Source organism: Salmo trutta, chromosome 4 (genome assembly GCF_901001165.1).
Source record: "Salmo trutta chromosome 4, fSalTru1.1, whole genome shotgun sequence".
Lineage (NCBI taxonomy): Eukaryota > Metazoa > Chordata > Actinopteri > Salmoniformes > Salmonidae > Salmo > Salmo trutta.
In genome coordinates this window covers 57179953-57207071 of record NC_042960.1, presented here as the reverse complement: position 1 = coordinate 57207071, position 27119 = coordinate 57179953, and the positions used below count along the sequence as shown (strand labels likewise).

At 43.7% G+C, this 27119-nt stretch overlaps 1 protein-coding gene across 1 annotated transcript in view; it reads left to right on the top strand.

Annotated features, from left to right (window-relative positions):
* The window catches only part of LOC115192681 (protein phosphatase 1H), a 42712-nt gene extending 16156 nt beyond the window's left edge, over positions 1 to 26556 (top strand). The window contains exons 2-10 of the mRNA XM_029751450.1: positions 2154 to 2325; positions 4548 to 4907; positions 12454 to 12566; positions 13012 to 13096; positions 14079 to 14197; positions 19350 to 19413; positions 20979 to 21086; positions 24186 to 24337; positions 24816 to 26556. Coding sequence (XP_029607310.1) covers positions 2154 to 2325; positions 4548 to 4907; positions 12454 to 12566; positions 13012 to 13096; positions 14079 to 14197; positions 19350 to 19413; positions 20979 to 21086; positions 24186 to 24337; positions 24816 to 24963 — 1321 coding nt within the window. The 3' untranslated portion in view covers positions 24964 to 26556. The remainder of the gene's footprint in view (positions 1 to 2153; positions 2326 to 4547; positions 4908 to 12453; positions 12567 to 13011; positions 13097 to 14078; positions 14198 to 19349; positions 19414 to 20978; positions 21087 to 24185; positions 24338 to 24815) is intronic.
* The last annotated feature ends 563 nt before the right edge of the window (positions 26557 to 27119 follow it).

The following is a 27119-nucleotide window of genomic DNA, read 5'->3' as shown; positions in this document are numbered from 1 at the left end:
CGGGGCACCACCAGTACAGAGCTTGCTCAGGAATGACAGCAGGCAGGTGTGAGTGCATCTGCACGCACAGTGAGGCGAAGACTTTTGGAGGATGGCCTGGTGTCAAGAAGGACAGCAAAGAAGCCACTTCTCTCCAGGAAAAACATCAGGGACAGACTGATATTCTCAAAGGTACAGGGATTGGACTGCTGAGGATTGGGGTAAAGTCATTTTCTCTGATGAATCCCCTTTCCGATTGTTTGGGGCATCCGGAAAAAAGCTTGTCCGGAGAAGACAAGGTGAGCGCTACCATCATGCCAACAGTAAAGCATCCTGAGACCATTCATGTGTGGGGTTGCTTCTCAGCCAAGGAAGTGGGCTCACTCACAAGTTTGCCTAAGAACACAGCCATGAATAAAGAATGGTACCAACACATCCTCCGAGAGCAACTTCTCCCAACCATCCAGGAACAGTTTGGTGACGAACAATGCCTTTTCCAGCATGATGGAGCACCTTGCCATAAGGCAAAAGTGATAACTAAGTGGCTTGGGGACAAAACATCGATAGGCGGGTGGACAAACAAAACCCCACAAATTCTGATAAACTCCAAGCATTGATTATGCAAGAATGGGCTGCCATCAGTCAGAATGTGGCCCAGAAGTGGCCCAGAAGTTAATTGACAGCATGCCAGGGTGGATTGCAGAGGTCTTGAAAAAGAAGGGTCAACACTGCAAATATTGACTCTTTGCATCAACTTCATGTAATTGTCAATAAAAGGCTTTGACACTTATGAAATGCTTGTAATTATACTTCAGTATTCCATAGTAACATCTGACAAAAACATCTAAAGACACTGAAGCAGCAAACTTTGGAAATTAATATTTGTCATTCTGAAAACATTTGGCCACGACTGTAAATGACCTAACCGACTTGCCAAAACCATTGTTTGTTAACAAGATATTTGTTGAGTGGTTGAAAACCGAGTTTTAATGACTCCAACCTAAGTGTATGTAAACTTCCGATTTCAAGTGTGTGTGTGTATTTATTATTATTTTATTTTGGACTGATAGCCTGCATCTGATGGTCAGTCTGAGGGGAGGGAGCAGCTGTGAGGCTGCCTCTCACCTGACTCACCATCCCTCCGCTCTCCCTCCACTGATGGTGAAATTCAGGTCGCACTACATTATTTCTGCCTCATGCACCAATTCATGTTGCTACTCCTATGACCAGAGAAAGTGAAATATTCCTTGATATTAAGAGACACAAGCTGCTAATAATAACAAAGCAGGCTTATCGAAAGAATTTGCTATATTCATTCATTACAGCTGCAGTGCTGGTTGTGGCGTGAGTGGAAGTAGGGAGAAGGCACATTTTATGGCTTTTAAAAGTGTTGAACAAAGTGTTGACAGTGCTGAATAACAACTTAAACATGAACTTACTCATAAAACAGTAGCTCTTTGCTGTATTCATTGAGTCTCTCTAGTCATGGTTTTGAAATATCACAGTATCAACTTTGCTGTGCGTTCAAAGCTTATTTTTACAGTCCATGGCTCGAGGAAACTGTGTAGACATGTTGATCTGAGCTATCTGATTGGCCAGCGGTAGGCCTATAGGTGCACTTGATTTGCTCTCTAGGCCTGCTGGGTAGGCGGAGTTATACCTTCACACATGAAATTGTTCAAAATGGGAACACGTTGCCTTCACGGCACTAGGGCTACTGAATCAAGAACACCTACCGCCAACAACATGAAATTAAAAAAAATATAGGATCTATAGAAATGCAAGGCTTTATCGTTGGGTTTTTTACAGAAATGTTTGGTGATCGACTAGGAATGCCTTGGAGAACGACCAGTCAACCGTCATGGACTGGTTGGTGACCACTGATACCACTGTGACCACTGAAATATTTTTTAAGATAATGTGTAATTTAAAATGTTGAGGCAAGAAGGGGAGAGGTGTGTGGCGAAGACATGGCACGTCGCTCTCCAGAAATCAGGCGCTCAGCTCTCCAGAATGTGCTCAGCTGCCACCCGCCAATTCTTGCTCATGTATTGTTGCATTGTATGAATTGTTTGTTTACATAAAGTATCCACTGGTTCAGATTTACCTGCTGTCCTTAATGTACGAGAGAAATGAATGTGTGCCTGCTTCCCATTGGCCTCTCTCTCCCACAGGGTGATCAACGCGGGGAAGAGCCATCTGAACGAAGACCAGGCGTGCTGTGAGGTGGTGGTAGTGAGGAGTAGACCCAGTGCTGGGGGCAACTCCACCTCCAACAGGCCCCCTACCACCCGGAGGAGGTCCTCCCTGCCCAATGGAGAGGGGCTGGGGCTCAGGGAGAACGCTGTGAGTAGCACCCCCCTTTCCAGACGTAGTCTAACACCCTGGGGCATTCCCTCTCATTCTATCACATCAGGACCTGTAGACTCTTCTATTCCCTGGCCTCACATCATCCATAGTCTCTTATCCAGCCTGACATATAAGCCTGGTAAACGAGGCGAAATGAGGCTACAGTCCACTGCCTTCCAGCTACAGCAGTGGTCGCTAAGCCTGGTTCTAGAGCGAGCTGCAGGGTGCGGTGTGCAGGGTTGTGATATTCCAGCACTAACACACAGGATGTGAAGACTGCCATTCCAGCCCAGCGCTAACACACTTGACCATGTCAACTAATCTGCAAAATGATGGTTAGCTGAAAGGGTAGTGTAAGTGATGGACGGGAACAAAAGACTGCAGACTAGTAGCTGTGTTCCTGTAGATGACCAGGGTTGGTTCCAGAGCTGCAGACTAGTAGCTGTGTTCCTGTAGATGACCAGGGTTGGTTCCAGAGCTGCAGACTAGTAGCTGTGTTCCTGTAGATGACCAGGGTTGGTTCCAGAGCTGCAGACTAGTAGCTGTGTTCTTGTAGATGACCAGGGTTGGTTCCAGAGCTGCAGACTAGTAGCTGTGTTCCTGTAGATGACCAGGGTTGGTTCCAGAGCTGCAGACTAGTAGCTGTGTTCCTGTAGATGACCAGGGTTGGTTCCAGAGCTGCAGACTAGTAGCTGTGTTCCTGTAGATGACCAGGGTTGGTTCCAGAGCTGCAGACTAGTAGCTGTGTTCCTGTAGATGACCAGGGTTGGTTCCAGAGCTGCAGACTAGTAGCTGTGTTCCTGTAGATGACCAGGGTTGGTTCCAGAGCTGCAGACTAGTAGCTGTGTTCCTGTAGATGACCAGGGTTGGTTCCAGAGCTGCAGACTAGTAGCTGTGTTCCTGTAGATGACCAGGGTTGGTTCCAGAGCTGCAGACTAGTAGCTGTGTTCCTGTAGATGACCAGGGTTGGTTCCAGAGCTGCAGACTAGTAGCTGTGTTCCTGTAGATGACCAGGACCAGGGTTAGTTCCAGAGCTGCAGACTAGTAGCTGTGTTCCTGTAGATGACCGGGGTTGGTTCCAGAGCTGCAGACTAGTAGCTGTGGGCCTGTAGATGTCCAGGACCAGGGTTGGTTCCAGAGCTGCAGACTAGTAGCTGTGTTCCTGTAGATGACCAGGGTTGGTTCCAGAGCTGCAGACTAGTAGCTGTGTTCCTGTAGATGACCAGGACCAGGGTTAGTTCCAGAGCTGCAGACTAGTAGCTGTGTTCCTGTAGATGACCGGGGTTGGTTCCAGAGCTGCAGACTAGTAGCTGTGGGCCTGTAGATGTCCAGGACCAGGGTTGGTTCCAGAGCTGCAGACTAGTAGCTGTGTTCCTGTAGATGACCAGGGTTAGTTCCAGAACGGCAGACTAGTAGCTGTGTTCCTGTAGATGACCAGGGTTGGTTCCAGAGCTGCAGACTAGTAGCTGTGTTCCTGTAGATGACCAGGGTTGGTTCCAGAGCTGCAGACTAGTAGCTGTGTTCCTGTAGATGTCCAAGACCAGGGTTGGTTCCAGAGCTGCAGACTAGTAGCTGTGGGCCTGTAGATGTCCAGGACCAGGGTTGGTTCCAGAGCTGCAGACTAGTAGCTGTGTTCCTGTAGATGACCAGGGTTGGTTCCAGAGCTGCAGACTAGTAGCTGTGGGCCTGTAGATGACCAGGGTTGGTTCCAGAGCTGCAGTATCTACCCCCTCTGCTGTAAGTCTAGCCTCTTGTCCCTCTCAACCTGTTCTACTCAGGCCCACTCAAAGCCTACACCAATATACACCTACACAAGTGCCCCATTTAATCACTTCATCAGACAGTGAAATAATACCAGTGTAGAGTCCAGCATGATGTACTGTTTTTGGCATGCTCTATGTTGTACATTGTAGACTGCTTGCAAACAATAGTTTTGCAGCTACAGTGGGATATGAAAGTGTTTTAGGTACATGAAGTCAAGTGATGTATTTGTATGCATGTGGTTTGTATGCATTTGTTTTGTTCTACTTAAATTCCTGTGTGTGTCTGTGCATGCCGGACCACACAGGAATATATGTATATTTGATAGTCTCTGAGATGTACACAAGCTTCCTATGTGTGTGCTGCAGTTTTCAGGTCTACCACAGAAAAAACAAAACAGTATGTGTTTGTGCTTGGGGAATATCTGTTTCCTTCTGAAATACTGTGTGTGTGTGTAGGACGTGGAGCCCGGACTGACCTTCCACTACTGGGGTCTGTTTGATGGCCACGCGGGCTCAGGGGCAGCGGTGGTGGCATCTAAGCTGCTCCAGCACCACATCATAGAACACCTCCAGGAGGTCCTGGATGTCCTGAGGAACCCGGCCCAGCTGGCCCCCATCATCCAGGGGGAAGAGCCCACCAACTACCACCTCACCCCCACCACCCACCGGGGCATCACCAGGGCTGCATCCCTGCGGGGGGCTGCAGGGGCCCCCGGCTCCCCCAGCCACCCCCCGCCCACCAGGTTCTTCACAGAGAAGAAGATCCATCACGAGAGCATGGTGATGGGAGCCATTGAGAACGCCTTTAAAGAGATGGTGAGTTCAGGGCTATGTTCAGTAGGAGAACATTGTAGATGGAAGTGTAATGAAAAGACTGGACGTGATTCCTTGTTTTACATGTCAGAGACGGGCACGTTTGTTCTACATCTATTTCTATCTGAACGTTCCACTACTTTGTGGCCTGTTGAACTCCGGTCTGAAGGAACGTATTTTCAATTGTGCTGGGTGATGTTCTGAGAATAAGGGACTCTACACATATTAACCATGCATTAATTAGACATTAATTATAGCATAAGGGACACCGCAGCATCAATTAAATACAGCACATTCACTTTAAGAGACATCGCGGCACACTTTAACTATTCATTATCCGTTCATTATCTGCTCAGTTGATGGACATTGATCAGCGGCCTCTCGGCAATTACAGTATTTTTTTTTTTCTGCCGATTTATATAAGCAGTTGGCATATGGAGATCAACATCGCAACCCACTGGGAATAGGACTAGTAAGCATTGTATGAATGCAGCTTCCTTCTTTATTTCTAATAAAGCTGTCTGGGTTTTGTCCATACAGACGTACTCTGCCTGTATGTCTGAAGTAGGTTAATTAAGCAATAAGGCACGAGGGGGTGTGGTACATCCAATCACTGGCCAGCTTTAATAATAGAACACTAGTCATTTGTAATAATCTTTACATATCTTGCATTACTCATCTCATATGTATATACTGTATTCTATACTATTCTACTGTATCTTATTCTATGCCGCTCTGACATTGCTCGCCAAAATGTTTATATATTCGAATTCCATTCCTTTACTTTAGATTTGTGTGTATTGTTGTTAGATATTACTACATTGTTAAAGCTAGAAACACAAGCATTTCACTACACCCGCAATAACCTCTACTAAACGCATGTATGTGACAAATAAAATTTGATTTATATGGCCAATAAATATATAATGCCTTAGGGCTGTTCTTAAGTACAACGCAACACAGAGTTCCTAGATACAGCCCTTAGCCGTGGTATATTGGCTATATACAGTTGAAGTCGGAATTTCACATACACCTTAGCCAAATACATTTAAACTCAGTTTTTCACAAATCCTGACATTTAATCCTCATAAATTCCCTGTTTTAGGTCAGTTAGGATCACCACTTTATTTTAAGAATGTGAAATGTCAGAATAATAGTCGAGAGTGATTTATTTCAGCTTTTATTTCTTTCATCACATTCCCAGTGGGTCAGAAGTGTACATACACGCAATTAGTATTTGGTAGCATTGCCTTTAAATTGTTTAACTTGGGTCAAATGTTTCGGGTAGCCTTCCACAAGCTTCTTACAATAAGTTAGGTGAATTTTGGCCTATTCTTCCTGACAGAGCTGGTGTAACTGAGTCAGGTTTGTAGGCCTCCTTGCTCGCACACGCTTTTTCAGTTCTGCCCGCAAATTTTCTATAGGATTGAGGTCAGGGCTTTGTGATGGCAACTCCAATACCTTGACTTTGTTGTCCTTTAGCCATTTTGCCACAACTTTGGAAGTATGCTTGGGGTCATTGTCCATTTGGAAGACCCATTTGCGACCAAGCTACAACTTCCTGACTGATGTCTTGAGATGTTTCAATATATCCACATAATTTTCCTGCCTCATGATGCCATCTATTTTGTGAAGTGCACCAGTCCCTCCTGCAGCAAAGCACCCCCACAACATGATGCTGCCACCCCAGAGCTTCACTGTTGGGATGGTGTTCTTTGGCTTGCAAGCCTCTCCCTTTTTCTTCCAAACATAACAATGGTCATTATGGCCAAACAGTTCTATTTTTGTTTCATCAGACCAGAGGACATTTCTCCAAAAAGTATGATCTTTGTCCCCATGTGCAGTTACAAACCATAGTCTGGCTTTTTAGTGGTGGTTTTGGAGCAGTGGCTTCTTCCTTGCTGAGCGGCCTTTCAGGTTATGTCGATATAGGACTCGTTTTAGTGTGGATATAGATACTTTTGTACCCGTTTCCCCCTGCATCTTCACAAGGTCCTTTGCTGTTCTTGAATTGATTTGCACTTTTCGCACCAAAGTACGTTCATCTCTAGGAGACAGAACGCATCTCCTTCCTGAGCGGTATGAAGGCTGCGTGGTCCCATGGTGTTTATACTTGCGTACTATTGTTTGTACAGATAAACGTCGTACCTTCAGGCATTTGGAAATTGCTCCCAAGGATGAACCAGACTTGTGGAGGTCTACCATTTTTTTTTCTGAGGTCTTGGCTGATTTTCTTTTGATTTTCCCATGATGTCAAGCAAAGAGGCACTGCGTTTGAAGCTAGGGCTTGAAATACATCCACAGGTACACCTCCAATTGATTCAAATGATGTCAATTAGCCTGTCAGAAGCTTCTAAAGCCATGACATAATTTTCTGGAATTTTCCAAGCTGTATAAAGGCACAGTCAACTTAGTGTATGTAAACTTCTGATCCACTGGAATTGTGATTAAGTGAAATAATCTGTCTGTAAACAATTGTTAGAAAGATTACTTGTCATGCACAAAGTAGATGTCCTAACCGACTTGCCAAAACAATAGTTTGTCAACAAGAAATTTGTGGGGTGGTTGAAAAACACTTAGGCTGGAGTCACTAAAACTCGTATGTAAACTTCGGACTTCAACTGTACCACAAAACCCTGAGGTGCCTTATTGCTATTATAAACTAGTTATTCATGTAATTAGAGCGGTAAAAATAAATGTTTTGTCATACCGTGGTATACAATCTAATATACCAGGGCTTTCAGCAAATCAGCATTCAGGGCTCGAATCACCCAGTTTACAATGTTTCTAAACTCCAGGTTTGATTTTAATTTGCTCCATCTTGTGTCTGTGTTCCTCGGCAGCTCCTTAGCATTAAGTCGAGTGGGTGTCTTAACAGCTGGCTGCCAGTGATAAGGCATGTTACCCCCTCTCTATCTCCCCGTTGCTTTAATCCATTATCTGTGACTGTTCCCTTCAAATTAGCAGCATATGGTGCCAGTCAATCCACAGTAGCGCAATTGGTGGACTTTTCCCTTCCAACCCGCAGGCCCTCCAAAAATGTCTGTGCTGCTCAACATCTGGTTGTGGGGCTGTAAGTGGATGTGTGGACTTAAATTAGCTCAGTCAGCAGCCCAGTGGTCATACACACAGAGCCAATCAAAAGAGTGGTCATGACAGGATTGTCCAATGAGGGGTCAGGAAGGTCGTGGTTTATTAGCCTCGTTGTCTAACGTTCTTATTGAGGATTCTTGCTTTTGTCCCTGCTGACTTCAGCTGTCGTTTCCTATCTACATATCTGAGAGAGTTCACCTCCTGGTGTCTAGTTAATTGATAACATCTAAGCCTGAAATGCTGAGATATCAGTGCCAAAATGCATTCTGATATTAACATGCATAACTTCAGACAAACCTGGGTACTGCGGCGGCAGCAGTTTCCTCTATATCACCACTAGATGGCAGTGTGCAGCCATCTATTGAGAGTTAGTGTGATTTTTCCCAGTCTATTGTCACTGTCAACCTAAGCTATCGAGTCTAATAATAATGCGCCATTCCTTATGCACCTGTGCACATTTCAGACTGTGTTGATTCTTAACGATCGTGTTATAATGAAAGTGTGATGTACAAGGATTTAAGATGAAACCTCTCTCTATATATATATATATATATATATATATATATATATATATATATATATATATATATATATATATATATATATATATATATCCAGAATTTAATCAAACAACAGTACGTGGTCATGCCGATACAGTTGAGTGGATGTCACACATTTTTGGCTTTGATCCAAAAGCAGTCTATTATGGAGAATTTTAGATGTTAAACCCGTACCATGATATTTCACACTATTCAGCTAGTTCACATACTTGATTTCATAACGTGATAAAGCTGCTCTCATTCTTTATCTCTCTGTCACTCTCTTCACAGGGACAAGGCAAATTTCCCATCTTTCCTCTCGTCCCCTCTGGTCCCTTCTTGTTTTGAAGAGTTGAAGCTGCGCTTTTCTGTCCCTCTGCACCCCCCATCTCTTTGAAATCTCGCTTCTTATTTTAATTAACCTAATTCTCAAATAAATGTAAATCTGTCATCATTATTGGGGTGGTGGTGCATATTTGCCAGTAACTCTGTCTGACTAGTTTACCCCTCTCTTATCTGGGGTAACCACCAACCACCAGCTCGGAGTCTAGTTCTCAGGCTGACATGAATCACCACATTCCTATGGAAACAGGCTGTGTCTGGAGGAGGCTGCCAGAGCCTGATAAACACACAGAGACAAGTAAACATCAAAAAGAAACATGGGTCACGACGGCCTTATCAGCAATCTGTTTACAGAAGGACAGAAATAACAGGGGAAGATCAGATCTTTGGGAAGCCTAGTCTTCCTCTCTGCTGCTCTGGAAAGACAGGCATATACCCCACTAAAGCTACAGTCAATTATGCCTGTAATGGGGTAAAACCCCTAATCCTAACTTGTTGTCTTGGATTGACTGTTTTGTATGCTTTGATGTAATTGTGAAAGTTTTTTTTTTCATTGTGCCTACCAGATGCCATAAGGGAAGAAAGGTGTAGCTAGTTTTTTATGCGGAAATATTTATTATTGAAGGCTTCCCTCCCTGCAGCCACAGGCGTTTGATGACATGATGAATATGTATGCACCGCTACAGATTCAAAACTCACCCTGGGTGAAGGACACATTTGTTCACGTCGTTCCCCCTTCGTAACACACACAGACACACACGAGCACACAGACAAACACGCGTACACAGACAAACACACATACATCTCCTGAGAAATGTGTTTCTCCTCCAAGCCGAAAGCAGTGGTGGGAAATGTTTGCTGGCGTGTCACTAGGGCCTTGTTACAGGAGAGTTTTACACACACACACACACACATGCACACAAATGTCAGTGAAGATACTTGCCAGCTGGTCAGCGCATGCTCTGAGTACGCGTCCTGGTAATCCGTCTGGCCCTGCGGCCTTGTAAATGTTAACCTGTTTAAAGGTCTATGGAGGTCTTTAAAGGTCTATGGAGAGATCGATCATACAGTCGTCCGGAACAGTTGGTGCTTTCATACATGGTTCAGTGTTGCTTGCCTCGAAGCGAGCATAGAAGCCATTTAGCTCGTCTGGTAGGCTCGTGTCACTAGGCAGCTCTCGGCTGTGCTTCCTGTTAAAATCCTCCGTGATAGTTTACAAGCCCTGCCACATCCGACGTACATCACTGGGCCCGAATTCCCTGCCATCCAGGACCTCTATACCAGGTGTTGTCAGAGGAAGGCCTTAAAAAGTTTCAAAGTCTCCAGCCACCCAAGTCATAGACTGTTCTCTCTTCTGCCGTATGTCAAGCAGTACCGGAGCGTCAAGTCTGGGACCGAAAGGCACCTGAACAGTTTCTATCCCCAAGCCATAAAACGGCTGATTAGTTCTTCAAATGGCTACCCGGACTATTGACATTGACCCGGTTTTTATTATTTATTTCATTATTTTAATTGTTTTGCACTGACTCTCTTGCACTGACTCTATGCACACTCACTAGACTCTACTCACGCATACTACACTGACAGTCCAACACACATACTGTACACACACACCCTCTCACACACACACACACACACACATGCATATTGACACACACATAGACACACTTTCACATTCTTCACATATGCTGCTGCTACTCTGTTTATTATATATCCTGATTGCCTAGTCACTTTTACCCGTACCTACATACTGTATTGCCTCAACTACCTCGTACCCCTGCACATTGACTCTGTAATGGTACTCCTGGTACTCTGAACTAAAATATAAATGCAACATGTAAAGTGTTGGTCCCATGTTTCATGAGCTGAAATAAAATATCCCAGAAATGTTCCATAAGCACAAAAAGCTTATTTCGCTCAAATGATGTGTACAAATTTGTTTACATCCCTGTTAGTGAGCATTTCTCCTTTGCCCAGATAATCCATCCACTTAACAGGTGTGGCATATCAAGATGCTGAACAGCATGATCATTGCACAGGTGCACCTTGTGCTGGGGACAAAAGGCCACTCTAAAATGTGCAGTTTTGTCACAACACATTGCCACAGATGGCTCAAGTTGTGAGGAAACGTGTATGGCGTCATGTGGGCGAGCAGCTTGCTGATGTCAACGTTGTGAACAGAATGCCCTGTGGTGGTGGGGCAATGGTATGGGTAGGCATAAGCTACGGACAATGAACACAGTTGCATTTTATCGATTTGGAAATTTGAATGCACAGAAATACAGTGACGAGGCCCATTGTGATCCCATTTACTTTACGGTATTTGTGACCAAAGGATGCATATCTTTATTCCCAGTCATGTGAAATCCATAGATTAGGGCCTAATTCATTTATTTAAATTGGCTGATTTCCTCATGAACTGTAACTCAGTAAAATGTTTGAAATTGTTACCTGTTGAGTTTATATTTTTGTTCAGTGTATGTATAGCTTTTATTTTTGTTCCTATTTTTATTTAGCAAATATTTGTCTTACTTTTTAACTCTGCATTGTTGGGAATGGGCTCGTAAGTAAACATTTCACTGTAAAGTCTACACCTGTTGTATTCGGCCCTATACAATTTTATTTGACACAAACCACACACACACACAGTCTTGTGAAACTAACCTTGTGTGTTTTCCACAGCGAACTACATGCTAGGGACAGAGTACATGTATTAGCGTGCATTATTTCTTCACTCTTAACATATCTTTAGAGACTCATGACATTGCTGTAACCCAGGATACACATTTTCACTCATCACTTCCTGGTCTGGACCCGTATTCATACGGCCAGCGTCACAGTGGGATTGTTGACCCTGCGATAGACGAGCATCCTATCCAGGGGGGTGTACAATGTACATCAAGCTGCTTCACGCTACAGAAACATGAGATTGGCTGCTGCCCTATGAGCTGTTTTTGCTCGTACAAGGCTACATACTCTGGTTTGTGCTTCAAACCATTTTAACTTCTCCACGACTCTCTCATGTTCGTATAGAAAGGGTTAACTTGTGAAATAGTACATCGTTTTGGTAGAGCTATAGGTTGCTTGGTTACATTTTTTTATGTTAGCTTTTTGATTAATTCAGTGACAGATTAATTATTCACCTTATTAATGAATTAACATCATGGATTTTTAAAATAATTTTCTCGGTTTAATTAGTGCTAAATGAATCAACCTAATTAAGCCATGTAATAACGAGTACTCCCTCAAACTTCACCTCGTCTTTAGGTTTTCATTTATTGTTTTTGCTCCTGGACATAATGCTCTTACTGTGAGTCATCCTTAATGTGCTTGGACCCCAGGAAGAGTCGCTGCTGCCTTGGCATCAGCTAATCGGGATCCATTATAAATACAAAATGCAAATGTTATATATGGTATGTTACTGTAGCAAGGACTTTAATCCAAATCAGGTCCTTCTTTTGTGCTACTTTGTAACTGGAAAATATATGTTTAGAGACAAAGCTTTTTTGCTGTGTGTGTGTGTGTGTGTGTGTGTGTGTGTGTGTACTTATGTGTTTGTTGGGTTGTGTTTTCAGGATGCCCAGATTGAGAGAGACAAGGCTGTGTTTAACATCTCAGGAGGCTGTACTGCTCTGTGTGCACTCTTTTTATTGGGAAAGCTCTATGTTGGAAATGCCGGGGACAGCAGGTGAGAGACACGCACACGGGTGGATTTCGATGAGCAAAATATGTCTGGTGAGATCTATCTCTCTCAACTTTTCTGTTTACACTAGCCTTGGATGTGGTGTGGCCAAAGCCACATTCGGGCTTCAGGTTTGAGTTCAGCTATTAGCATACTGTAACAGTATATAGACAAACAAAATAAGGATACCAATTCAAACTATACTGGAGCTTCTCATCTAAACCACATTGCACATAGTGTTGCACACTTGATTAATATAATGATTCACAAATGTGTGGTTATTTTAAAAAGCCTTTAATTTACAATTTGGCTAACAGAGAAAAAAATACCGTCTACTGGTATTAAGGTCATTCTTGCAGGGACCTGTGGTGTGGGAGAGCCATTGTATTTACACACACACACACACACACAGAGAAATAAACACATATTGTTTTGTTGCTTTGCCCTTCAGAGCGATCATTATCCGAGGTGGAGAGGTCATCCCCATGTCTACAGAGTTCACACCAGAGTCAGAGAGGCAGCGCCTGCAGTTCCTGGTAAGAGGAAGAATTCAGCTCCTACTGTATCACACCACATGACCACAAAGTCACTACATATGTATAACAACTTGATGTCAAGTGTCAACTTATGTCTCACTCATTATGTAAATGTTTTTTAGTCATTATTTGAAACTGCAAAAGTGTTCTGCTCTATTGTTATGAGTCAATGTTCCTCACAAACGGTTTCCTAGATCTAGCTAAATGCCTGAAAGGGACATCATAAGTCCATGTCCCAGGTCATTTGTTATGTAGATCTAGTTATTGACCTCGACCCTAATGATCATATACAGTATTTTAAACTAATCAAACAAACTGTTGTAGGTTTTTAGTTCTTCATCAAATATTTAGCAGCCATCATTTTTGGGGGGGTTTCAAATAACTTGCACATATTCAAATACCTTCAAATATTATTTGTTTTTCTGAGAGGTATTCAAGATACTTTTAAATGTTATTTGTTTTTCTGAGACCTTTATTTGAATATCAAGGGAAATAATTGCCTTCAGTTGATTCTCTATATTCGACTACATTTTTGAGTACTTTGAATATTGTATTGTTGATATTTGGAAATAAACTACGAAATACTAATATTTTCTGATCAGGTCTGTGTAATAGCTCCCACAGTTCCCGGTAAGTGGAGGAACTCGACTACAACCCCCTGAATCATAGGGAACTTTAGCTGTGCTTGCCTGGCGCAATGGAACCAATAGACTAGTCGCAAAAGTGCAAACCCCAGCCATCTAACATTCCAGGCAGAGAAAACGATCAAAGTATTTGAAAGATTTCAAATAGTATTTGAACCCAGGTCTGCTCTGTTCTTATTAAGCACAGCTGTCAGTTATCACAACATATGACTCCCTGTACAGACGGTTACTAGGCTTAACTCTCCTGCCTGGTGTCTTGGATGGTTTAATAGACTGTGTGATTGCCTTCCTATCCACTGGGCATTTCAATCTCCTCTCTCTCTCCTCTCTCTGTAAAGGCCTACATGCAGCCGCACCTGTTAGGAGGCGAGTTTACACATCTGGAGTTCCCCAGACGTGTACAGAGGAAGGAAGTGGGGAAGAGGATGCTTTACCGGGACTTCACTATGTCTGGCTGGTGGGTATCTATTTATCTGTCTGGTCTGTCTGTCTCTATCCAACTGTCTGTGTCTGTCTTTCTTTCCACCAGTGGTTTGTTTGATTACTGGAACTCAAGTAATGAGGGCCTTGGTCCTCTCATTGGAATAAGTTAGACAGATGCTGCATTTAGGAAATCATCCTACCCCACCATTTTACCATAGTCATGAGATCCATAATCATTAGATCATTAAAATTAGGCATCTTTGCATGATTTGTCATTGGAACTTTACATTTTGCAATTTCACAAGCAACTACACAGTACTATTGAAATAATGTCCTTTGTCCGCAATCACTTTGTCTATCTGAAACTCTCATTCTCATCCATGGCCCTCAGTAAAGCTGATTGACAGGGAATGCTCTGATAGACCCAGACATTCGGTGTTGTCTGAATGAATGACAGGGACAATTCAGCTCATCAGTGATCTGGACAGAACTAGGGCCCATCACAGCTCCACATCATCTTTGATACAGAGGTAGACTGAAGGGAGGAGTGAACGAGCAAGAGGTGATTGAGGGGAGGTTTATTGGTGCTGGATCTTTCTCAATGCGGTTCTGTCTGTGTGATGTTAAGATGTGCCGATGTAGAGCAGTGCTGCTCCTTGTTGAATCCAGAACTGAGGATCTGTCTCACTGACTCACACATGCCTGTGATGTATTTTTAAACAGATTCCTTTAAAAGTGGCCTCTTCTCAGGACTACAACTGGCCTCTAGTGTACCATAACAGACAAAAAGACGTAACTGAATTTGTGTGTGTCTGTCTGTGTACTCCCTCCACCACCTCCTCCCTCTCCATGCCCAGTTGGCAGTGAGCTGGGCTGTGAGTTGATAGTGCAGATGGGGGGGTTGTTAAGGATGGCAGGCGGTGGTGTTTCAGGGCTGTGTTCAGTTGATGGATGTTTAGCAGCACGCATGTTCTACATGTTCAAACACCCCGGCAGTCAACAGTGGATGGAGGGAGACAGGGAGGCAAAGAGGGAGAGGGAGCAGGAGATCAAGGGACTCAAGCTGTCTCACTGGACTCCTGTTCTCTGAGACAAAGGAGAGGAGAGAGGGGCGAATCCTAGAACGTTCATCATTGTCACACTTATTTACTGCTCTCTTTTGTCTTTCTCTCTCTTCCTTCTCCCTCTCCACATGCACTCCCCTCTTTCTTGCCTACGCTGGCAGTGTGATGTAAATAGTCTATTTTTGGAGAGATACTGTAGGCCCACACCCGTCCACTTTGGCCCTGTTTTAATTCTGAACGCACACTGCATCGATTTATAGCCTATCAAACTTGGGCAAACGGTTGTCTTAAGCTTTGCCTTTACTCTCTAATATCGCAATCTGTTTGACTCCATACATGACTGACTGCTGCTGACGGCCCCTCAATGTCACCCCACAGTTTATTGATGTGTGTGTGCACTGTGAGTGCCTGTGTGTGTTTGAGTCGTGGTTAGTATACTGAGCACGTAAAGCTAATGTCTCTCTCTATCACCCCAGTACACTGAGCAGTGGCCCTGCCCACTCGTAAGAGATGAGATCACTGCTCTCCTGCCCATCTCTCATCACCGGCAGAGTGGAGGATACAGGCTAGCAGTTACTACGCCCACCACCTCTCCTCTCCTCCCCTCTCCTCTGTCACACACTACAGTGTGGTTGTCTGAAATAGATCATCACATTGTAGAAAACCATGGTCTAACGAACAATGGAATCCACACACTGGTACATGTTCCCAGGGGTAGGTTCATTGAACATCGTTTCAACCCCAAACTGGGTCTTCGTCAGCAAAATGAGCCTGTGAATGTCTGGTGCTGTTTGCAGCAACCATAGTGTTGTCCCTGACAGTCCCAGAGGTATGAGTGGGAGCAGGTATTATGAGGGGATTAATGTGTGTATGTCACGCTGTTACAAATGCTTTATCTCCAGCTAGACAGAGAGAGGCCGAGCTCTGAGACTGGGAGCGTCCTGGTAAAACACTAACTTCACTGGGAGTCTGACTCAGTCCCCATAGGGACTAGTCCGAAGATGTCTGCTAGATGTCCTTTTGAAATCATAAAGGCTGCTGGGGCTTTTCAGTATAAAGCTTTATGTTTTTGTAGGTGAAATGATGGAATGAAAAGAACCCCACAGAATGAGTCAGAAAGGACCATAGATCATATTAAAGTGCTAAAGTGAAGCCTTAAGTTTGTATAACACTAGATGGATACTGTAGATAGATGGGTACTGTAGATATGGATGGATACTGTAGATGTGGATGGATGGGGATATGGTGGATGGATACTATGGATGGATGCTGTGGATGGATGGATGGCTGGATGGATACTGTAGATCAGTGGTTCCCAAACTTTTTATAGTCCCGTACCCCTTCAAACATTCAACCTCCAGCTGCGTACCCCCTCTAGCACCAGGGTCAGCTCACTCTCAAATGTTGTTTTTTGACATCATTGTAAGCCTGCCACACACACACTATACGATACATTTATTAAACATAAGTGTGAGTTTTTGTCACAACCCGGCTCACATGCAGGACCAGGGCACAAATAATAATATAATAATAATCAATCATTTTACTCTTTATTTAACCATCTTGCATATAAAACCTTATTTGTTCATCGAAAATTGTGAATAACTCACCACATGTTAATGAGAACGGTGTGCTTGAAAGGATGCACATAACTCTGCAATGTTGGGTTGTATTGGAGAGAGTCTGTCTTAAATCATTTTCCACACACAGTCTGTGCCTGTATTTAGTTTTCATGCTAGTGAGGGCCGAGAATCCACTCTCACATAGGTACGTGGTTGCAAAGGATATCAGTGTCTTAACAGTGCGATTTGCCAAGGCAGGATACTCTGAGCGCAGCCCAATCCAGAAATCTGGCAGTGGCTTCTGATTTTAAATTCAATTTTCATAGAACCGCTTGTTGCAATTTCGATGAGGCTGTCTTGTTCAGATATCGGTAAGTTGACTGGAGGCAGGGCATGAAAGGGATAACAAATTCAGTTTGTGTCATCCATTTCTGGAAAGTACCTGCATAATTGAGCACCCACCTCACTCAGGTGCTTCTCTATATCACATTTGACATTGTCAGTAAGCTTGAGTTAATTTGCACACAAAAAAATCATACAATGATGGAAAGACCTGTGTGTTGTCCTTGTTAATGCAGACAGAGAAGAGCTCCAACTTCTTAAACAGCCTAAATTTTGTCCCGCACATTGAATATAGTTGCGGAGAGTCCCTATAATCCTAGATTCAGATCATTCAGGCGAGAAAAAACATCACCCAGATAGGCCAGTCGTGTGAGAAACTCGTCATCATGCAAGTGGTCAGACAAGTGAAAATTATGGTCAGTAAAGAACTTTAAGCTCGTCTCTTAATTTAAAAAAACGTGTCCATACTTTGTGCCTTGATAACCAGCACACTTCTGTATGTTGTAAAAGCGTTACATGGTCGCTGCCCATATCTTTGCATAGTGCAGAAAATACAAAAGAGTTCAAGGTCCTTGCTTTAATAAAGTTAACCATTTTCACTCTCGTGTCCAAAACATCTTTCAAGCTGTCAGGCATTCCCTTGGCAGCAAGAGCCTCTCGGTGAATTCTGCAATGTACCTAAGTGGCGTCGGGAGCAACTGCTTGCATGCGAGTTACCACTCCACTATGTCTCCCTGTCATGGCTTTTGCTCCATCAGTACAGATACCAACATGAGCAGCAGCTATGTTAGGTTACATACGGACGGTTAGTGGAATTCCTGTGAGAGAGTAACGGTTAATGTGATTGGATGTTAATTATTTGACTAGGTTACCTGTATTTGGCATTGTTGTTATTTCTCTGAACTCTAGATGGTTTAATTTTATTTTTGGCAGTGAAAAGAGGCTACTCAGGCGAGGGGGGGGGGTGGTGGTGGTGTGTAAGACTGATCAACGGGGCCATACACCCAAATGTATGGCCCCGTTGGAAAATATAAATGGACTGTTTTGAAAATGTGAAGGGAAAAAAATGTTTTAAATGTGAGTCACATTGTTGTTTTGCGTACCTCCAACGGCCAGGGGAATACCTGCAGATGGATGGATGGATGGATGGATACTGTGGATGGATGGATACTGTGGATGGATGGATACTGTGGATGGATGGATACTGTGGATGGATGGATACTGTGGATGGATGGATACTGTGGATGGATGGATACTGTGGATAGATGGATGGCCTCAGGTCTAGCTCTGCATGCTGTAGAAAGTGCTGAGTGTGTGAGTCCTGCCTGCCCAGGGTGGAAGCATATGGTCTCCGAGTGGAACCAGTAATCTAAAAACCATTCCAGTCCTGTCTAACCCTCCTCTCTGTACACCAGCACAGCTGAAATGCATCTGACAAGATATGGTAGGACGGCTTTCATTACCAAGCTGGTGTTTTTCACATTCACATGCAGGACCAGGTGTGAATTTAGAATAGAAAATCCAGAATCCTTTCAGTCGGTATAAATGGTGTGTGATTTGTGACCATGGGGTGGTTACTTTCAATGTGGTCATAACTGCTGCTTAGAAAGGAAGGTGGAACGTTTAACACTGAAAAAGAATGGGCAGTAGGCATCATGTGAATTAGTACATTGGCTTTCTTAAGGAGCCAGTATAGACGTTTTACATTGAATGTACTATAGATACCCAGATTCAAATGTAAGACCTTTCCTTAGCACGTGTGTAATATTTTCCAGTCTGATCTCTTGTACTGCATCTTCGACTCCGTCACATGCTGTTGAAAAATGCATGAGTGGGGGTTGTTTAAACACTGCTTTGAGAATATGGGGGATTATACAGGGGGGGGGAAATCAATCAATCATCCCTCTCTACACACAAAACACCACACACACACAATCTGAAACAGCAACACCATCTCATACATTCATTGGTATTTCCCACTTTGTCACAAGGGTATATTTTCACAAAAACAGCAAAAATAAAAAATGTAAAGATATGTTTTCTCTCTTTGTATTGTCTGGGTGTTTCTCTTTTCTTCCTACCTCTGTCTCCTCAGCTCGTCTCGTCTACAGGCCCTGAGGGAGGTGGTGTATCTCCCGGCCACACTGCGTACCAACCACTGCCTGCCTGGCTGCCATAAAACAAAAACCCATTAAAGTCTTTTCTCTCCTGTGTGCAGGGCATATAAAACCATTGAGGACGACGACCTGAAGTTTCCCCTAATCTACGGCGAAGGGAAGAAGGTAAGACTGATCTCGCCGAACCGCCTGCCTCTCTCGCTCCCTGCCTGCTGATAGGGTCACTCCCACAGCCTTGTGTTGCTAAGCTGTAATCAAAGCTCCACCAGGGCACCATTAGTCAACCCAGTGTCACACTGGAGGAAGGAGCCGTTTCAGCCTGCAGGAAGGCTCACTATGGTGGCGTTCCAGACCATCTTTAGAACAGTCACACTGCACACACAATAAGATTGCTAGCCTATATCATGTTAATGTGGTTCCTGAGATGCCAAACCAAAGTCTGGTTATCACAGTTTGCTACTATGCCCATCATCTGACATGTAGGCAGTAGAGGGCTGTGTCGTTAGTTGAGGACCAAGAAGATATTCCGCCAAGTGCAGTCTGTTACCACACCACACTAACCCTCCTATCACAGTCGGCTGTGCCCACGACATCAAGTGCCAGCCGGGGCCAGTCCCTCCTTTACAGTGGGGGAGAGAGAGATGGGTAGATAGGGCAATAGAGTGTAGGGAGAGGGGGCAAGAGATGGGTAGATAGAGCGATAGAAGGGAGGGAGAGATGGGTAGATGGAGCGATAGAAGGGAGCGGATGGGGTTGTGCTGGAGAGGAACGCCAGAGCACTTGTTGGGGCCGTACATACGCTCAACAATTAATCCCAGGATGTTTCTCCTTCTCTGCCCGAGGAGCTCTCTCTTTCTCCCTGTCTCTCTCCATCATTATCTAGTCTCTCTTTTCATCGCTCTCTCGTTGCAGCATTTGCACTGCATACTGATCCAAGGTCAGGCCAACGGACTGTACGACTGCCTCCTCAATCTGTCTCTGTCTCTCTCCTCTACCTTCACTCTTACCCCTTCTTTTTTTCCTCGCCCCCCTGTCTCCCATTCTCTTTCTCACCTTCCTCTTTCCTCACTCTCACCGCTTCCCTCCCCTCTCTCTCTCTTCTCCTCACATGGCTCCTATTTGATATAGATTCAATTAGTACTGCTCCCCAGCTCCGAGCCGATAGCCCTTTTCAGAGACAGAGGCGATATGTGCAGACAGTAGCAATCAAAAGGAATTTCACACAGAGTACAAATGAGGGAGACCGAAGACCGTGCCGGCGTCTCAGACTAGGGAGAGAAGAGAGAGATTGTTAAGGATTGTGTGTGTTTATGAAGATCAGATTTGCTCTGAGAGAACATTTCCTTGGAGTTCATCATTATTAAGGTCATGAGGCCATCATTGGTCCAGTTTTCAGTTCTGCCCGGATGAATAAGGAATCTCACTGAGGGGAGTATGATTTATCTGGGCCAGGGTAAATAAAATTTCAATTTAGTAGATTATTTTAAATTAGGATTCTTTCAATTCATGATTGTTATTTCAATTCCCCATCCCGCCAAGTTGACAGAGTTGAAAAACCAGTAGAATTGACCCTGAGGTCCACACACATCAAAAGACTTCAATGGTTCAAATGATTCCAAACATTGGTTTGAAATAATTATTGTTGCCAAAACAGAGTTGGGGAATGAGGGTCATAGGGTCAGAGGGAGGTGATTATAGTTCCTCTCTTTGATGGTCTCATCCCTCCACAGGCCCGTGTGTTGGCTACCATTGGGGTCACCAGGGGCCTGGGAGACCACGAGCTCAAAGTGCATGACTCCAACATCTACATCAAGCCCTTCCTGTCCTGCTGTCCCGAGGTAGAGTACTGTACTCCTCATTTTCTATTTCCTGTCTATCAATAACCTGGTGGGTTTTTAATAGTGCCGTAATCACATTCCAGTGCATCAATTCTTATTGACCTCAAGATCATCATGATACAATGAGAGGAAACCATGCCTGTGTTCCAAATGGCACCCTATCCCTTTTGTAGTTTACTGCTTTTGACCAGGGCCCATCAAGTCTTAAAAGAAGCTCTCACCTCCCAACCAACCCTCCACTGAACACGTACCTCCTGCCTCCTGATAGTCAGGAAGCTCTCAACACTCTCTTGATCTTTAATTCATCACCCTCTGAGTTCAGTCATGGTTCAGGCAGTGTGCAACTACTACAGTAGATTAGCTTTTTTTTGAAGATCTCTTCTTTTGAACCTTTTTTCCTTGCCGTCTATCTGCCCTTGCTGTTGCTTTAAAGTCACAGTAAATACATGTGCAGACAGTATGTATATAAGATGGAGGTCGTAAAAATTGCTATGGAATCCAGCGGTCAGTGGTTTCCACGGTTTCCCATTGGGTGGACCCAAGGTCAAGGCTCTTCCTGTTAACCACTTCCTGTTGTGGGTCAAAAGTAAGATGTGCTTAGTGGGAGAGTCATCACTGTTTTACAGTTTGACGTCTCAATTTCGAAATCTCCCTTGAACTGTATTGTGAAACAGATTCTTAAGATTGCGTCTCCCATTGCTGGTTATTATTCCAGTCAGACAGAGGTTGATAAGACAATATTTTTTGCCTTTTGACTGATTCTTTCACAACCACTATTACAACACCGTCTTCATGTAGTGTTTGTTCAGTGACTGACTAGCACTCCCAGTTTGTGTGAGGTGATGTGATATGCCTCCTATGGAGGAACAACATCGCAACATGTCCATGGTTATCGCCATAACAGTACTCCCTCTACCAGCACATTGAAACAACAATACTTCAAAACCATGGCACTTTGTCCAAAGACCAAAGCCAGGGACATTACTTAGTGCTCTCTGATTGTGACATACTGCAGGATGCCTTTTCATTATACCAGATACTTGAAGAGCGTGTGCTGTAGCAGTGCTAGTAGACGGAGTAGCGCTGATCTATGCATTTAGAAGACCTCTTTGTGGAACCTGCAGGCTATAGCTGTCTGTTATCATAAAAGACAGGGTAAAAGACAAGATCAAGGAAAGGAAAAACGTATATACAGATGAGTCATTCTTCATAGCCTGTTCATTAAATGGATACTTTCAGATTTTGGCAAGGAGGCCCTTTTATCTACTTCCCCAGAAGTAGCGAAATAGCATTAGCACAATGGCTGGAAGTCTATGGGTAAGCAGATGCAGTGCATTCGGAAAGTATTCAGACCCCTTCACATTTTCCACATTTTGTTACATTACAGCCTTATTCTAAAATTGATTAAATATGTTTTTTTTCTCATCAATCTACACACAATACCCCATAATGACAAAGCAAAAACAAGTTTTTATAAATTTTTGCGAATGTATTAAGAATAATAAATAGATACCTTATTTACGTAAGTATTCAGACCCATTGCTATGAGACCAGAAATAGAGCTCAAGTGCATCCTGGTTCCATTGATCATTCTTGAGATGTTTTTACAAGACCTGTGGTAAATTCAATTGATTGGACATGATTTGGTAGATCCCACACCTGTCTATATAAGGTCCCACAGTTGACAGTGCATGTCAGAGCAAAAACCAAACTATGAGGTCAAAGGAATTGTCTGTTGAGCTCCTAGACAGGATTGTGGGATGTGGGGAAGGGAACCATAACATGTCTGCAGCAATGAAGGTCCTCAAGAACACAGTGGCCTCCATCATTCTTAAATGGAAGAAGTTTGGAACCCCCTCTTTCTAGAGCTGGCCACCCGGCCAAACTGAGCAATCGGGGAAGAAGGGCCTTGGTCAGGGAGGACCAAGAACCTGATGGTCACTCTGACAGAGCTCCAGAGTTCCTTTTGTGGAGATGGGAGAACCTTCCAGAAGGACAACCATCTCTGCAGCACTCCACCAATCAGGCCTTTATGGTAGAGTGGCCAGATGGAAGACACTCCTCAGTAAAAGGCACATGACAGCCCACTTGGAGTTTGCCAAAAGGCACCTAAAGGACTCTGACCATGAGAAACAAGATTCTCTGGTCTAATGAAACCAAGATGGAACTCTTTGGCCTGAATGCCAAGCGTCATGTCTGGGGGAAACCTGGCACCATCCCTACGGTGAAGCATGATGGTGGCAGCATCATGCTGTGGGGATGTTTTTCAGGGACTGGGAGACTAGTCAGGATCGAGGGAAAGATGAACGAAGCAAAGTACAGAGAGATCTTTGAAGAAAACCTGCTCCAGAAAGCTCAGGATCTCAGACGGGGGCGAAGGTTCACATTCCAACAGGAAAACGACCCTAACCACACAGCCAAGACAATGCAGGAGTGGCTTCGGGACAAGTCTCTGAATGTCCTTGAGTGGCCCAGCCAGAGCCTGGACTTGAACATGATCGAACATCTCTGGAGAGACCTGAAAATAGCTGTGCAGCGACGCTCCCCATCCAACCTGACAGGATCTGCAGAGAGGAATGGGAGAAACTCCCCAAATACAGGTGTGCCAAACTTGTAGCATCATACCCAGGAAGACTCATGGCTGTAATCACTGCCAAAGGTGCTTCAACAAAGTACTGAGTAAAGGGTCTGAATACTTATGTAAATGTGATATTTCAGGTATTTATTTATTTATTTCCATTTGCAAACATTTCTAAATGCAATTTTTTCCTTTGTCATTATGGGGTATTGTGTGTAGCTCTAACTTCCTTCATACTGGGAACAGAGACATAAAAATGTTTTCAACAAGTTCTTCTGACTCTGGAGAAGTAGATAAAGCGCCTGATTGCCAAAATCCCGAAGTATCCCTTTAAGACCACACCGGTCTAAAAGGGATATTGTGTGGAGGGAGACGGTGTTACAAATTGTGTAGTGCATACCTCTGAATGATGTTGATTTTCTATCACCATTAATGGTCTACAGTGCATACAGGATGTGTCTGTGATCTTCTATTTTCTCTGTAATAACATCACCATTACCTCCCTCTCTCCCCATCCACAGGTCAAAGTGTACCCTCTGACGCAGTATGAACATGGGGCGGATGACGTCCTGGTGATGGGGACAGATGGGCTGTGGGACGTCCTATCCAACCAGGAGGTTGCCGAGGCAGTCACTGGTTTTCTTGCCAACTGTGGCCCTGACGACCAGCATAGGCATGTTCTACGTTCCATGTTCCGCTCATACTACTGTAGCCCAGCTGCTGACAGACAGACGCTGTGGTCAAATCACACTCACCTCTCTCGCTCTTATTTGGAGAGAATATGCTTCTTACAGTATCTTGCCGTAATTACACACATTTTAAAAGTATTTTCTGAAGTTGATGAAGAGCTTGTGAGACTAGTAACGTAAAGGTTCCTTTCTTGAGGATACCATGGCATGGTGGTTGATTTAAGTGATAACATTGAAATCATTTCTGAAATGTCCAACCCCTTTCTTAGTTTGGGGTAAAGTAAGCTCCAGATGACTGGTGGGAGAGTGTAGAGACTTTCTAATGTGTAGGTTGTAATGTCATCATTCTCTTGCTCTTTGTTCACACACTGTATGGAGATGAATACAACTGTCTGCCCTATGTCAAAGTATATTGTCCATAGTGTCTTCTAACTGTTCTTTGTCTCTTCCATTGTGACCCAGGTACACAATGGCAGCTCAGGACTTGGTGATGAGGGCACGGGGGGTCCTGAAGGACCGAGGTTGGAGGATAGCCAACGAACGTCTGGGCTCCGGAGACGACATCTCTGTCTACATCATCCCTCTGAGGTACGGCAACCTGCAGACCTAGCCGTAGCCCAGGCCCAGCTCACCACCACCCACCATGGGACTCTAGACAGGTTCTGTGTCCAAAATGACTCCCTATATAGTGCACTACTTTAGGCCAAGGCCATGACAAGTATTGCATTATGTAGGGAGTAGGGTGCAATTGTAGGCGTTCTCCCAACCGGCAGACCTAGCTAAGGATCAGCTCACCACCCACCATAGGACTCTAGACAGGCTGCCCCCCTCTGCCATCTATCCTATCCCCTCTGTCCTAAAATCAATGCCCTGGTGCTCACAGTGCTTCATCCCAAACGGTTTTCCTGAGGAAACAAAATGGCTGCTGGTTGTTGTACAGTACAGGGTAGCATGATTGTTCTTGTCTCTTGTGAAAGGAAGGAAAATCTCAGGATGTTCCAATATACAGTACCTTCAGTTTCTTCTTGTGTTTCTGTGCTGCAAAGGAACAAAGGACAATTCTGGATTCAAAGGCCTACCGGGGCCATGTATTTCCATTAATTCATAACCAACCCTTTGTTGTTTTTCACTAGGCTACAGCTTCTGCATAGCCAAATATTTTCTGATGCAATGGAAGAGTATTGCTTCCACAAAGGCAATACTTCTCTTATGGATATCGCATGGGGAAAGACAAAGGGACTCTTTCAAAGTGCAATGCTTTATGGGATTGTTTTTTATTCTTTTTAGATGAGATATTGTTACTGTATTACTGATTATGAACAAGCAAAAATGCTTAAAAATGAATGGATTTTAGATATCCATGTTTATGCTGTACAGTGTAAAGAACCTGTTTTGAGTTGTCTGTATATACTGTACGTTATGAACCCTCTCCTGTCCCTATGATCCATTACGTACATACGTAAGTCACTGACCTAGACAGTACAATCCTTTCACAGACAAACTATAGCGTTCAGCTTTCAGAACTATTGTTTGGGTGTTCCTCTCCAAGTGTAAGGTGAATGAAGTCAGTCTTATGGTTGTTTTACTGACAGTGACAATGTTAATCTCTCATTTGTTTATTTTTTCATAATTTTGATAGGTTCGTTTTTTTCTTTGTCATTGCGATGACCCTGAAAGTGGATTTACTTAAAGGATGTGAAGGAATACATTTTATACATAATTGTGAAACAGCTACCTCATGTTTTTGCTTTGTTTTAAACAAGATATCCAATCCCTTGCCCCAGTTTAACCTTTTATTTTTCTATATGTCAAATACTTGTTTGCATCATCCTGTTTGCGTGCTCGTTTACTTTTCAAATATGAAACAGCCATTCCTTAATTAATTGTCACAAGTTTTCATACAAATATAGCTTAGTTTAGCTCTGTAAAAAATATTAGGAAAAGTGTCCTGTATAGCGACATGAATAGGATGTAGAATGGGTCAAGTTTACTGAATGTTCTTACAGCTGAATCCTAAATTGAGACATGGTTGTCATTTTATCTTATTGAGACAAATGCTTGATTTACGCAAAAGTTCAAGTTACAAGTGTGGATCTCTCAAATGAACATTCAGCCCTTGAAGGCTAGAGTTACATCCCTTAAGCAGATACATTGATTAGCAAGTGCTTGGGAGATTAAATTGAATGCTGGTATGAAAACTGTTGCTCTCTGTTGTTTGTTGTTTTTTTAGTGCTCTTTACTTGTAGTTTACTGAACATGCGTCACAACTCAGGGAGCTATGTGACCAATTCTCATGCCGGATGCTATACAGAAAATGTGTATGTACCAGAGGAGGCTGGTGGGAGGAGCTTTAGGAGGACCGGTTCATTGTACAGACTGGAATGGAATGGTATCAAACAAGGTTTGACGCTGTTCATTCAATGCCATTCCAGCCATTACAATGAGCCTGTCCTATAGCTCCTCCCACCAGCCTCCTCTGCTCTGTACAGGAATTCTTATTTTATCCTGAATCCTTTTGTTATTATGCAGTCTGGTATTTACCCTTTGCTGAACAATACTCTGCAAACTAACCATTTAGGGCATTAACCTGAATGGATTGCTGTTCAGATACAGTATGAAGGATGTACATTGTATTCTTGGGTTTCCACCTCTTCCATTTTCTGGATAAGAAAATTGAGGATGTAATGCCAGGTGCACTTCCTTTATTCAATGCAGTATAATGACAATGTTCCTGGATGTCCAGTCATGAACTACACTAACGGACAT